General features: G+C 43.3%; 1 protein-coding gene across 1 annotated transcript in view; it reads right to left on the minus strand.

Moving 5' to 3' along the window:
• The window catches only part of mtnr1aa (melatonin receptor 1A a), a 33,318-nt gene extending 19,224 nt beyond the window's left edge, over positions 1–14,094 (minus strand). Inside the window, exon 1 of the mRNA XM_054604475.1 lies at positions 13,911–14,094. Coding sequence (XP_054460450.1) covers positions 13,911–14,094 — 184 coding nt within the window. The remainder of the gene's footprint in view (positions 1–13,910) is intronic.
• Between the last annotated feature and the right edge of the window lie 879 nt (positions 14,095–14,973).

A 14,973-nucleotide genomic window follows, 5' to 3' on the forward strand; every position in this document is an offset into this window, starting at 1 on the left:
GCAGCAGCGGAAGTAAACATCGGCTGGTAAACAAAGCGAAGAATCTAGCAAGATACAGACCAAGTTGGTGAACCAAACAGAACTATGAAATAAGTTAATATTACTTTGTAAATATGACACCAATTGGATGAAATTATATTGTTTGCTCTGTGCAAAGATAAAGTCATTTTTGGTGATAAACGTGCCTTGATGGAGGAGCTGATAGCATCAGAGCTAATTAATTCTCAGGAACCAGACGATTTGTGGCCAGCTCTAAACGGAAATCAATTCTCAAATCCCATCCTTAACGACCTCATCCTTAACTTGCTCTCATTGTGCACCACTATCAACAAATCCTCCAATCATCTCATTTGCGCTAAGATGTAGACGACGATCCTGTGATGTATCTCCATAAGTATAATAACCATTCAGTCCACTAAAAACGTCATTACTTATTCATAAGTACATATAAAGAAAAAAAAAGTGTTGTGCTGTCCTTTTACCTGTGATATGCTGTAACTGACTTGCCTTATCTACTTCTACTTAAGTCAGTGAACAGCAGCCCCAACAAAACAGAAATATGGACTCTGGCGTTGAATCACACACACAGTGCTTCTAGTTGAAATTTGATTTTACAAGATATTATGTCGACTGCGGCCGCAGACTCGACAAAGATTGTGGTAATAACATCCCCAAGCAGCAACGATATTATCCACATCTACTCACATATCACAGGGCAATATTTCACATAAAATATATCAGATTATTTCTTCATAATACTACATTCCACATGAGTTAATTCACATATTATCGGAGGGACTGAGGCTTGGACTAGGTCCCTGAGCACTGAGCAGCAAAAACATCTAACTTCCTACAGCAAGATTTCCTACGCTGGAATGAACCCAGGCGATGTCTGAAAGTGTGACAAAAGACACTCTTTTAGACCATAATCACAAAGAGCAGGTTTATGGGTCATTAAAGGAAAGCATACTGTGATGAGGAACTCTCACACACTAAGCTGTTGCTCATTAGAGGGCTACATAGGACACGACTAATCACTTTAAGAAATGTGACAGACCACAAAGAATGTGTCATAATCTGCCTCCTGAGAATGAGTTCACATCTCTGTACTGCTAAGTGTGACTCGTATCATCTAATAAAGGCTTTTGAAAAACTATTTAAAAAGAACTATTCTCTCATAGCCCTGAATAGGAAAAGTGGATACAGATAATGGATAGATAAATCTACAGCTACATCAATTAACCTCCTGATGATACATCTTGCTTTCTATTATTTACAAGAAAAATAAATTGCTGAACTAGTTTCCTTTCTGTATTGTTCCACTCGCAAATCACTCAGCCTGAAGATTCATCACTGGAGATTAATTTTTTTCATTTTAATTGATAAAGCAAAGTATTTTTATTTTATTGTCCCAGCCCGAAAAAGCTACATCGTGCCGCCACCCTGTGGGCCCACCACCCGCAGGGATAGGCATTGGGGTCGGGTGCAATGTCGCTGGGCGGCAGGCTGGGGCGGAACCTGGGGTGGACCCCGGCATCACAGACTAGCTCTAGGGACGTGGAATGTCACCTCTCTGGCGGGGAAGGAACCGGAGCTGGTGCGGGAGGTGGGCGCTTAGATATAGTTGGGCTCACCTCCACGCATAGCACCGGTTCTGGAACCAAACTCCTGGAGAGGGGCTGGACTTTTCCTTTTCCGGAGTTGCCCAGGGCTGCGCTGGGCGGGTGTGGGGATAACAAGCCCCAGGCTGAGCGCCGCTGTTCTGGAGTTCTCCCCGGAGAAGGACTCTCTGCGACTGGGAATCGCAGGGGAAAGTCTCTGACTGTCATTTGTGCCTATGCACCAAAAGGGAACAGTGGACCAACCTTCTTGGAGTCCTTGGGTGGTGTTCTGGAAAGGGCGCACTGGGGACTCCATAGTTCTTCTGGGAGACTTGGAGAAGGCTCACGTGGGTAACGTGGAGAAACCTGGAGGGTGTGATTGGGAGGAACGGCCTGCCCGATCTGAACCCGAGTGGTGCTTTGTTGTTGGACTTCTGTGCTAGTCATGGACTTTCCATAACAAACACCATGTTTGAGCATAGGGAGGTTCATAAGTGTACTTGGTACCAGAACACCCTAGGCCAAAGGTCTATGATCGACTTTGTAGTTGTGTCATCAGACCTCCTGTTTGTCTTGGACACTCGGGTGAAGACAGGAGCAGAGCTGTCAACTGATCACCACCTGGGGGGGGTGAGTTGGATCAGGTGGCGGGAGGCTGCCGGAATCCCATCCCTGCGTGTTGAGATGAACTGGGAACGTTCTGGCTGAGGATCCTGTCCGAAAGGACCTTCAACTCCCACCTCCGGAATAATTCTCGTGCATCCCGGGGAGGCTGGGGACATGGAATCCAAGTCTGAGGCCATGTTCAAATCCTCCATTGTGGAAGCTGCTGGATTGCACCCTTGTGGTTGGGAGTGATCGGTGCCTGTCAAGTGGCGGCAATCCGAGAACCCGCTGGTGGACACCAGCGGTGAAGGAGGCCGTCAAGCTGAAGAAGGAGGCCTTTCGGGCTTGGTTGGCCCAGGGGTCTCCTGAATCAGCAGGCAGGTACTGGTTGGCCAGAAGGGCTGCAGCTGTGGCGGTTGCTGAGGCAAAAACCGGGTGTGGGAGGAGTTCGAGCTGAGGCCATGGAGAAGGACTTTCGAATGGCCTCCATCTAGTTCTGGCAAACCGTGACCTCAGAAAGGTCAGGGCTTTTCTCAGGCTGTGACTCAGCAGGGGGAGAATGAGACCCGATCGCGAATACAAGCGGCCAAAATGAGCTTCCTTCGTAGGGTGGCTGGGCTCAGCCTTAGAGATAGGGTGAGGAGCTCAGACATCCGGAGGGAGCTCGGAGTAGAGCCGCTGCTCCTTCGCTTCGAAAGGGGCCAGCTGAGGTGGCTCGGGCATCTGATCAGGATGCCTCCTGGACGCCTCCCTTTAGAGGTTTTCCAGGCACGTCCAACTGGTAAGAGGCCCCGGGTTAGACCCAGAACACGCTGGAGAGATTATATACAGTGGGGCAAAAAAGTATTTAGTCAGCCACCAATTGTGCAAGTTCTCCCACTTAAAAAGATGAGAGAGGCCTGTAATTTTCATCATAGGTATACCTAAACTATGAGAGACAAAATGAGAAAAAGAATTCCTGAAAATCACATTGTCTGATTTTTAAAGAAAGCAAATTATGGTGGAAAATAAGTATTTGGTCAATAACAAAAGTTCATCTCAATACTTTGTTATATACCCTTTGTTGGCAATGACAGAGGTCAAACGTTTTCTGTAAGTCTTCACAAGCTTTTCACACACTGTTGCTGGTATTTTGGCCCATTCCTCCATGCAGATCTCCTCTAGAGCAGTGATGTTTTGGGGCTGTCGCTGGGCAACACGGACTTTCAACTCCCTCCACAGATTTTCTATGGGGTTGAGATCTGGAGACTGGCTAGGCCACTCCAGGACCTTGAAATGCTTCTTACGAAGCCACTGCTTCGTTGCCCGGGCGGTGTGTTTGGGATCATTGTCATGCTGAAAGACCCAGCCACGTTTCATCTTCAATGCCCTTGCTGATGGAAGGAGGTTTTCACTCAAAATCTCACGATACATGGCCCCATTCATTCTTTCCTTTACACGGATCAGTCGTCCTGGTCCCCTTGCAGAAAAACAGCCCCAAAGCATGATGTTTCCACCCCCATGCTTCACAGTAGGTATGGTGTTCTTTGGATGCAACTCGGCATTCTTTCTCCTCCAAACACGACGAGTTGAGTTTTTACCAAAAAGTTCTATTTTGGTTTCATCTGACCATATGACATTCTCCCAATCCTCTTCTGGATCATCCAAATGCTCTCTAGCAAACTTCAGACGGGCCTGGACATGTACTGGCTTAAGCAGGGGGACACGTCTGGCACTGCAGGATTTGAGTCCCTGGCGGCGTAGTGTGTTACTGATGGTAGCCTTTGTTACTTTGGTCCCAGCTCTCTGCAGGTCATTCACTAGGTCCCCCCGTGTGGTTCTGGGATTTTTGTTCACCGTTCTTGTGATCATTTTGGCCCCACGGGGTGAGATCTTGCGTGGAGCCCCAGATCGAGGGAGATTATCAGTGGTCTTGTATGTCTTCCATTTTCTAATAATTGCTCCCACAGTTGATTTCTTCACACCAAGCTGCTTACCTATTGCAGATTCAGTCTTCCCAGCCTGGTGCAGGTCTACAATTTTGTTTCTGGTGTCCTTTGACAGCTCTTTGGTCTTGGCCATAGTGGAGTTTGGAGTGTGACTGTTTGAGGTTGTGGACAGGTGTCTTTTATACTGATAACAAGTTCAAACAGGTGCCATTAATACAGGTAACGAGTGGAGGACAGAGGAGCCTCTTAAAGAAGAAGTTACAGGTCTGTGAGAGCCAGAAATCTTGCTTGTTTGTAGGTGACCAAATACTTATTTTACCGAGGAATTTACCAATTAATTCATTAAAAATCCTACAATGTGATTTCCTGGATCCATTCTGTCTCTCATAGTTGAAGTGTACCTATGATGAAAATTACAGGCGTCTCTCATCTTTTTAAGTGGGAGAACTTGCACAATTGGTGGCTGACTAAATACTTTTTTGCCCCACTGTATCTCGTCTGGCCTGGGAACGCCTCGGGGTTCCCCAGGAGGAGCTGGAAAGTGTTGCTGGGGAGAAGGACGTCTGGAGGACCCTCCTTAGCTTGCTGCCCCCGCCCCGGATAAGCGGAAGGAAATGGATGGATGGATTTTAATTGTGTCTGTATTTATTGTATGTACCTCGCCACCTTTGAGAATAAGAGTTCTCCCTCAAAGGGATTTCCGCCGTTTTAAATAAAAGAAAAGAAAGAATATAAAATGGATATTGAGTTAAGTGATCTTAAATGATGCAAAACAGAGACAAAGAAAGACTAAATTGGACTCAGGCTGCATAATGGAGATCTAATAACGTGAAATATTCATTGGTGATTAGACTGAATTACATGGATGAGTGGCTGTTTTCTCACACAATCAGTCAATGATAGGCTGGCTGTTAGCACACAATAGCTTATATCCACAACCAGATAACACAGAGCCACATAAGCTTTCATTTAGCGTCCACCTGATGAATGTTTTCCATTATTTGCTTTTAGCTCCTGTCTCTACTCAGGTAATGTGTACAGTACCAGTCAAAAGTTTGGGCACACCTTCTAATTCAATGGTTTTCCTTTATTTTTATTTTTTTCTACATTGTAGATTAATATTGAAGACATCCAAACTATGAAGGAACACATATGGAATTATGTGGTAAACAAACAAATGCTCAACAAACCAGAATATGTTTTATATTTTAGATTCTTCAAAGTAGTTGAATGAGAAGGTGTGTCCAAACTTTTGACTGGTACTGTAGGTGGTTTAGCAGTGAAACAGCTGCCTGCTGCTGGAAAAAACGCTGACGAGGGCGGCGAAAGTGAATCAAAACAGTACAGTTGCGGGACGTAAAAGTTAAAAGTCGCTCTAAAGCTACATAGAGCTAAAGAGAATTGCAGGGAGTTGATGATTTGTTGTGGGTGTTTCACATTTCATTTTATCCATTAGTATAAGATCAAAAATATTTATTAGAGCAACTATTTTAATCGAATTTAAAAGTTCCCCATAAAAACAATTAAATATCAGCAACAACTCTTCATCACTCTTCATCAATCATTTCTCTGTTAACTCTCTCACTATTTAGTGTACTTCATATTGAAAGGCCAATGGAAATAGAATGAAGAAAAAGAAAATGAGAAAACAAATGAAATAGTTTTCCAGAGTGAACAGTTTTTTACTATTAAGATAACAAAGCAGAGAGCAGATTATTTCTTTTGGATTGTACTAAAGATTGCTTTAACTTCTACTGCCTGGAGTAAAATCTTGTGCTTTTACTTTTTGTGGCCCCATTAAAGAGTCCCTCTCTCATAAGCATTGGCAGTGATACTCTGCTTCAGTCGGCTCCACAGTGAGTCTGACAGAAAACATTTCTCTCTACTGGCTGTTACATAACGCAAGCGTTCACAGAAGGTTTCGGCGGAAATTCAGGATGAATCTTGTCTTGTGCCGACTGAAGGAACAAATATGTGTCTCCGCCAGTGTTTTAGGAAATACAGATTTAATGGTCAGACTCAGTTTTGTTTGTTAAGGGATACAGAAAAAGAACTGTCTCTTACCATTTATACATCTTGTTTTTATTTCCTGACAGAGCTTTTACATGTTCCCCCCAATTCTGACACCTCTGCTCCAAAATAAGAAGATAATATCAAACAAAAGACTTGACATTCTCCTATTTTAGACTCGGCTTTGCTCGAACCTAGTTACTAATTTTACAACGACAAAATGCTGCTTTCTCCCCTCGGGATTATTATTAGAATGTTATGCCCTTACTTCTTTTATTTTCACATAATGGTGCAGTCATCTGGAATGTGTTTGCAGAACAGAAGTGATAAACCACGTCATTGAATATAGAAATGGTTGTCTGATAAGGCTGAATGGCACAGTGTTCACAGGGTTACATCTAACCGCATTCATGTGTCTGCCGTGATAATCGTCATTACATGCCATTCAACTAAACGGGGCCGTTGGCTCATAGAGAGTGACGAGGCTTTCTGATTGAGCTGTTTTTGTTGTATGTCCACTGGCTGTTTTTAGACTCATTAAATTTAATTAAAAAAAAAAAAAAAAAAAAGGGAAGAGGAATGTGAAAAATTTGGTTGCTCTGTTTTATATGCCGGATCGACTGACCCTGCATATTTTTCTCTTTTTTTCTCATCAGTGCCTTTTGTTTTAACAGTCATACAATCTGACGCATTCACAGCTGGAAGCTGCTGAGTCCGACTCCAGTCTTCCACTGTTGGCCACTGAGTAGCAATTGTGGACTAAGTGCTTCATTCAAGGGCACCTTGAGCACAGAGGAGAGTGTTTCTCGCTTCCCTTCCCCCCCCCTTCTCCCTTTCCCTTTTCTGTTTCACCCAACTGGAATTCAAACTGGCACCCTTTTCCCCATCACCAGCCGGCATCTCTAACCTCTGAGCCCCTGTTGCATGTGTGGTGTGTAATCACGTGGTTTGGTGCTCTACAGTATGCGTTGCGTTATGCACGGTTCCCCTCGGATGAGCATTCGGTTTTTAATTGATCTCACAGCCTCGAGCTTCCCATGTGCGTCATCACGAGCTCCCATCAAGCAGAGAGTGTTTTTCTTTCACTGTATAGTATTGTAAGTGATTAAAAATAGCACCGGATGGCATGGAAAGTGGAGGTAGGACGCCTGGTCATGTTACATACGACCATGTCAGGCTGGTGGTTGTTTAACTCTTATCCAAATTACAAGCTTAATTCATTTTTTGCCCACTTGGCCATTATGCAATCTGGAATCCACAGGGTTGGTGTGATAACCGTCTTGTTGGCCGAGCGGCTTGATGGAGAGGCCTATTGGCAGAATTCCTCCACAGGTATGCGGTCTGACAACATAGCGTCCTCAGAGAACGATGGGGGTGTTGGATCAGAGTGATGCAAACAGACAGGGTGTCATGGAATATGAAGCCTGGAAGGTCAAATTCAAGTGAAAAGAAAAGAAGAAAAAAAAAGAGATTGTGTGCATGTGAGGGTGAGTAAGCTTGGGAGGAGGAGGAGGAGGAGGAGGAGGAGGAGGAGGAGGAGGAGGAGTACAAATAAGGTGGGAGATTGAGATGAGGCGCAAAACCTGGCGATGGGAATGCGAAACGCCGCGCAGAATGTAAAACAAGAAAAAGAACATGAAAGGTGTTTTCTCAGAGGAGGAACGTGGGAAAACACAGCGTACATTCTTGTCATCCACACCATATATATACAGACTGGATTACTGCAGGGCTTTGTGTGTTCAGATAATCCGGGAAATATTAGAAAATCAGGAAGTGGTCTAGAAGCTGAGGCACCTTGGCACGAGTAAGTCAAATGAGCGCTTGCTGCTGGGTCCATTTTTCTTTCTCAAAGGAGCCTGGAAAGAGGCCTAAACCCAACGAGACACGGTGGCGCCTGCTCAGACTGAAATAGTGTTGTCGGAAATGAAAAAAACAAAAAACTGAAGATTGCCAATGATTATTGCTATTAATGGTACAAACAACAGACGCCCCAGTCCCACAATGACGGAAGCAACAAACCATTATGACTATAACGGCAGTCAGTCTTTCTTTAAATATAGAATGTAAATGTAATCCTTTGTTTCTTTTACTGTATGTCTGCTTTGTATGTTGGCCCTCACCAATCTGCTGCCTCTTTTAATTTTGTTTTTATCTCCGCCATCATGTACCGTCTTAGGGCCACAGAGTCCCAGCAGCGGAGCCCCAACCCCCTGAATATATAATTAGATCTGTGTGTGTGATCTAAATGTTGGGAGTTTTTAATCCTTTGTGGAGCGCCAAAAAGCTTTCTTGACTCGAGGAAATACACAAAAGTAGATCTGCAAGCCAGGCGTGATTAAAACGTGTAAAGTCTTTTTCATGTTTCAGGGCACACAGGAAAACCAAAAGAAACGTGTAATGCTGACTGCAGGTTATCAGGTGCAAAACAGCCTCGGGGCGCGTTAGCAGCCTCTCCTTTTTATTCCGTGTCCTGGCTGACAGCGAGGAGCATTAACTAATCTAAGTGCCTCATTAGTAAAGGAAGGAAATCTTTATCCTCTGCCACTCAATGTTGATTTATTCAGCCTGGGAGAACTATACGTTAATTGTAAAGTCATAACCTGCTGGCTGTTGTGGGTCCCCAATTAGTCAGTGTTTTTTTTTCACCCACTGTGCCCCTTTTTCTTTGGGCACTGTTACTGTTAATCTGCTCCACCACACTGTGATAACCAGCAGTCACCACAGAATCTGATAAACCCAGTAAGCAGCTAAGACTCGCCAGCCGCGCCGCATACCTGTTGGGAGGAATGATAGCACGCCGGACGTCAGCCAAGTCTGGGCTTTAATCAAATAAAGTTCTCTGTTACGTTCGTGTTTTTCTTCAAATTCTAATGGACTCCGGGATAAACACTCAGGTTCAAACTCTGACCCGATATTTCCATCGTGATGAAAAGCAGCAAATATGCGCCAGCTCTGAGATTGTGTTTATTTTATCGAGAGAATAATCTGATCGTGTCTTTGCAAAAAAGAACAAACAGTGGATACGGAGTGCCTCTTCAGCATACAGGCGTACGCCTTTTCAGTTATTGAGGGCCACTTAATGACTTGTGCTTTGAAGCCCACTTATACTCTTGCAAAATACTGTCAGACTTTAGAGAAACGCTGCCTCAGACGCAAAGGGAGGAAAATTAAAGGTCCCCTCCGTTTGTTTCATGACGAATAAAGATGCTCTTTTTAAATAAGAGTTTGTTTCTAATATGGTCCTCATCGAGTTACATCTACTTCTTCTCCCTCGTTGAACAGGCTAGAATAGGACCTTGATCATGATGTGGATAATTAGCCGAGACAGATACATTTATTTAGCTCCTACAAAATAAGAGCGGTCAGACTTCCAAGCCATGAATGGTGTGCTCTCAACACTCTCGTCCCTTCGTCACTGTGAGGCTGAAACTGAAGCGGTGTCAGCCAAAGGGGGGGGGGTGGGGGTGGGGGGCCTCAGCAGTGTTCAAAAAGAGGCCGCTTTGTCATCAGAGGTGAGAACATATGATACAGACGCCCGATATTGATACTGCTGGCAGAGGATACATTACGCTGTGGAGCTTCACAATGCCTGCAGCTTCTTTTTTGGAAACGTGTAACTGAACTCTTCATCTGGACTTTAGGATAAAAGCACATAGTCACAGAAAGCACAATAAGTGTTGAGTAAACACAGATGGTCCCTTAGCTCAGCAAGAAATAAGAAACTGTCATAGTTGGAGAACTAAACTTAAACCAACTATCTATACATAAGAGACATGAGTACATTCTTTCCTTGAGCTCTGTTCAGGCATAACAAATTCAACCCATGATACTTCCCCGGATTGATCACGCTGCTCATTGCATCTATATCCAGATACAAGCGGCCCTGATGAAGCCTGGTCTAAAGGATTATAGTTTATCACAAAACAAGTCTTTGAAATGGTTTCCCCTCATGATGAAAACAAAACAGGATGCTGCGAACACAACATCCACTGCTACGTACGACGTCTACAGAAGGGGATTTGTTTTATTTCTGCAGTCATCTCTTTATTAAGCTCCACAGCGCCGAGGCAATTTCCTTTTTTCGAATCTCCCGACAAAGCCAATGGATATTTAGGGAACTAATTGGAGACGCATGTAAATACCACTTAATTCTGCATTAATGCCTCAAAATATTCATTACACTGAGAGGAATAATACTGTAGCAGATACCAGAGGTGTAATGAAGTCGCGCTAAAAAAGGATAAACTCACAATGAATCGGCACACAAAGGATTGTCTTTGTTTGTCACTTCAGACTGGGAATGGTACAGTAGGTAATTTAAACATCCAGACTTCTGCCTTGAGAACAATCAGTGAAAGAAAGCAGAGACGATGTAACACAATTATGACTTTTTCAGATTTTCTGCAGACACCGCTCTTTTGTTCTCTTTCACAAACACAAGTTGACACAAAGATAAGGCCTGTCTCCTATTGCATTACATTCCCATACAACTAAACTGTACTCTCAATTACGTTTGGATGAATGGATACATATTGTTCCCAGGTCACAGTCACAGTTTTAAAGACTTTAAAATGTGAATTGAAACAAAACTAAATAAAAAACACCACAAAACTACTTGGTTATGTGTCGTTAAAAAAAAACCTCAGGGTTTGGCTGAAAAAACAAAACCACTCAGTCATGATTAGGCAATAAAAGTATTTCTCCAAGGGGCAAACCCTGTTTGTTATTTTTACTCATCCATCACCCCAACATCCACCCTACGGGGACTTGTTAACTCACAATGCAGTTTTGTTTAATGGGAATGTAGTATCTAGGAGGAATGGGCTATCACGTAAGTAGAAAAGACACCCAACCTTTCAGGGACGCTTAACTGACCATTAAGGACGGCTAATTCACATAAGAAGAAACTAAGAGTGTCTCTCTCTAAAACAAAAAAACAACACAGTTTACGGGATGAAAGGGAATTGCAAAACATTGTGACAGCATTCACACGGGACTAGGCATAGGGGATATGGACAAATCTATCTCAATATAGGTCATTTCATATCTCGATAATGAAATAAATCCTATATTGTACACTCCTGTGTGAATGAAAAACTTGACGAATGCAAAGTACAGAGTACAGATTCAATTAAGAACTTTAGTGCAAAAGTAACAGTTTCAAGGGAAACGAAGAAAAAAAGAAGAGAAAAAACGTATGTCTTTATATCTATACACTGACTATGTTAACATGCATTCAAACAAATACAGAATAATCACATTAATACAATATCTTGATTTAACTTCACTGGGGTATTCCTGTGAACAAAATTCTCAACTTTAAGTTAATATGTGCTTTCATTATCAATTTGATGACATACTTGCATTTCTAGATTCCATTGAGAGCCATACAACGATCGTATTGAATAATCACCCAGCCCTACATTGTTTGGTATTCTCTCCTGTTGTCAACAAGGCCACCTACATAAATTCATGTCGCGTTATATTCCATGAGCTAATGTCTCACTCTAGTCAAAAATCAACCCAGATCAGTCAGTTGAGTTCCTTCCTTTTTCCGCATCGGCTGTTTTTTCTCCAGCATGAATTTTAAATGTCCTCTATCTGCTACAGAACAGGTACTTCTAATGTCTAATGTGATTTATCGGCGCTGAGCTGAGTTCACAGCACTCATTCTGTTTGCAGCCATGCAGCTCAAACCGCTCACCGCGTGCTGTTGGCTTCACGTTCACTCGCTCACTGGACATTTGGTGTCCTGACGTAGGGTTTGACCACGCAGACACAGCGGTGCTGCTGCTGCCTTCAATACATGAACACAACCCCCGCCAGGTTCTCCACTGGGTGTATTTCATTAGTCCTTATTTATTTTATCACCTTGCCGTTGACTGCTGTGAAGTCTCGAACAGCTCTTAGTCCATGCCAGGAAATATGATGCCCACTTGTTTTTCTGTGGAACAGATTCAATCTATTCAGCAGCAGGAAATTCCATTCTCTCTGGAGTGAAAACATGGCACTTAGAACACACTCCTGAAAGTTTAGATTGGCGCTGTTTGTCAAACAATCATCTGTGGCATTACATTCCCACAGATAAGGGCCAGTAAAACAAACAGTAGCAGCCTGCACGCCATCAAAACAATCCAGCAGTGATGACAGAATGAACAGTCAATCAATATGTCTGCCAACTTGCATACAATTTGCCAATGGCTGATCCAACAGAGAATTGTAAGAGCCTTAAGTTAGGCATGCACGTTTTTCATGGAAAGTAGCAAATGCTCTTCAAAGGCATGAACCGCGTCATCAGTCTGCGTATGACGTGTCAGTATTCACGGACAGTTTTGCGCACAATCACATTTAAGCTGAGTTTGTTTTTTTCATCAGCGCCTCATTATCCTCACACGTTGGACTTCTCCTCAAGATGCTTCGGCCCGGAATTCAGCGTGGCGAAAAAGAACATCTTATTATCTAATGAGCCGAATGAATAAATTGTGATTCCAGCTTGTAATGCTCAACCATATACAACATTTAAGTGTTGAATAGGCAGATAAGTTAGCAGCGTGCTTGCTTAAACGTCTACTTCTGCGGCATTATTACCCCCCTTATTATGCAATTAGTCGTGATTAAAGGAAAAACTTTAAAGTTTCCTTAATTATTTCTCTCCTCTTGTGCATGTTTTTTTTTATTATTTTATATAGCATGATTTACAAATTCACACAGATACGTTTTCAGTTTCAGAGACAAATTCATTCCAAGACAGTTGTGTGTTGTGAGCAGCTCTATTCCCCCCCCAAAACAACAAACACATCCAGGGCAACTATTGCAGAGCTGCATGTGTGTCTTTATCAAATGCTGATCATTTTAAAGGGAATGGCAGCTTGCTGGGAATCTCAGTTAGAGGCAATCATCTCCTCTTACATCCCAGATAACACTTAGTCTCCCTCACTGGTGGCTCTCCGCTCTCTGTCCACATGATGGAAATCCATTCTGACCCCAAACATTTCAGCTGTGAGTGAAATGTTAATGTCCCTGGTGTATTTAGCGAATCATCCCACTCCAGCCTCCAAATGATGACAGCCATGATTACGTGGAGCTGCCAGTTACATGTGTGCAGATCTCAGCACAGAGCCTCTCGGGTATTTCCCAGCATCCCTCTGTCCTCTCTGACTGTTAAATTATGAGCGTTTTTATACAGTTTTCACTGAGCCAAAAAAAAAAAAAAAAAAACACTGCGGTGTCAAATAATTGAATACAAGTCCAATAATCTTAATAAAAATTGCGGTGAAGTGGCTTGCATTCAAATAAAAAAGGCTACTGTACAGTAACTGCACATTTCAGAGCATAAGTATAAGGATTATTATTTTTTTAATATTAAAGTGATACAACATTTGAACCAATAACAATGACTCCCCTTAACGGGGAAAAGGTGCTGTAGGCTGCTTTGACAAGGTTATAACGCGAGCATGGGCATCTTCACGGGGACTCGGATTTGTGACGACCAGCTCGAAGATGGACAGCCGATAAAAATGTAAATAAAGAAAAATAAAATAAAACTCATAATAATAATAATAATAATAATAATAATAATAATAACAGTGCAACAAAACATGTCACATTTTGCAATTTTTTTAAATTATTATTAAAACAGCATTTAGTCTCCACCTATACGAGACTGTTCTCACTTTTGAATATCTGACAGACTTTTTTTTTTTTTTCTTTTAAACGCGCCACGCTCTTACGCGCACCTTTCCTCCCCTCCCGGACACCGACTCACCTGCGTTCCGGAGCTTCTTGTTCCGATACACGGAGAAGATGACCAGGAGGTTTCCCAGGATGTCGACGACGATGGTGAAGATGAGAAAGCAGCCCAAAGTTGTGGTGACCCACGGCGGGCGGTTCAGGACGGAGTCACCGGGGTCCGGCGCGGAGCTGTTCAGGTGGGACCCATTTATAACCATTGTATACAGTCGCTAAACTTTTATTAACGGGGCCAAATTCACTAGACGTCCCCCCCCCCCCCCGCCACCTCTGAAGTCGGCCCCCCTTAACGCCTGGAAGTCGGGGACGCCGGTGGTGAGATACTATAAACCTCCTGCGTCCTTCTTCTTCATCCTTTCCACGCGTGCTTTTGTTTTGTTTCTCCCCTCACACAGCTCACGTGGACCAGCTCTGGTAGTCTCTCTCTCTCTCTCTCTCTCTCTCTCCCCCCCCCCCCCCCCTCCACCCCTCTTTTCACTCTGGTCGCCTCGGTGTCACTTCTGCGCCCGTGTGCCATTCACTTTTTTTTTTTTTTGTCGATACGCATGTGTGACATGAAGCTGCAACTTCCAAACCTTCCCAGCATGTGACCAGACAGTCCGGAGAGAGGAGCGCTTTTATTTTGAGGGGGTGGTGGTGGGGGGAAAGCGCCGCCTGGTGGCCGAGGGACGCAACAGCAACGCGATTGGCTATATGAGGGGGATGGGGGGAGCGTCCTACTTCTTTTTCTTTTTCGTTTCATTCATGGTGTCTCTGCAGCCCCATTCATTATCATCTGGAGGAGTCATTCATGGTTTATCTGTTTCAGGAAAAAGCTCACATAACCTACTTATGGCGCCTTTGAAATAATATTAAACGTACTTACTGCAACCTACATGTTCGCATGAAGGTGATTTCCTTTTTTTTTTACCATTATCCAGATTTAAATTTACCAGATTCACAGATTGGGCAAGCGGTCTAAAATTAATCCACAAATTCTGTTTTTGTCAATTTTGGCATTATTACCCAATGTCTTTTTTTTTTTAAACATATAAAATAAGATAATCCTTTAATAGTCCCGCAGCGGGGAAATCTACAGG

This window comes from Anoplopoma fimbria, chromosome 9 (assembly GCF_027596085.1).
Source record: "Anoplopoma fimbria isolate UVic2021 breed Golden Eagle Sablefish chromosome 9, Afim_UVic_2022, whole genome shotgun sequence".
In the NCBI taxonomy this organism is placed as follows: domain Eukaryota; kingdom Metazoa; phylum Chordata; class Actinopteri; order Perciformes; family Anoplopomatidae; genus Anoplopoma; species Anoplopoma fimbria.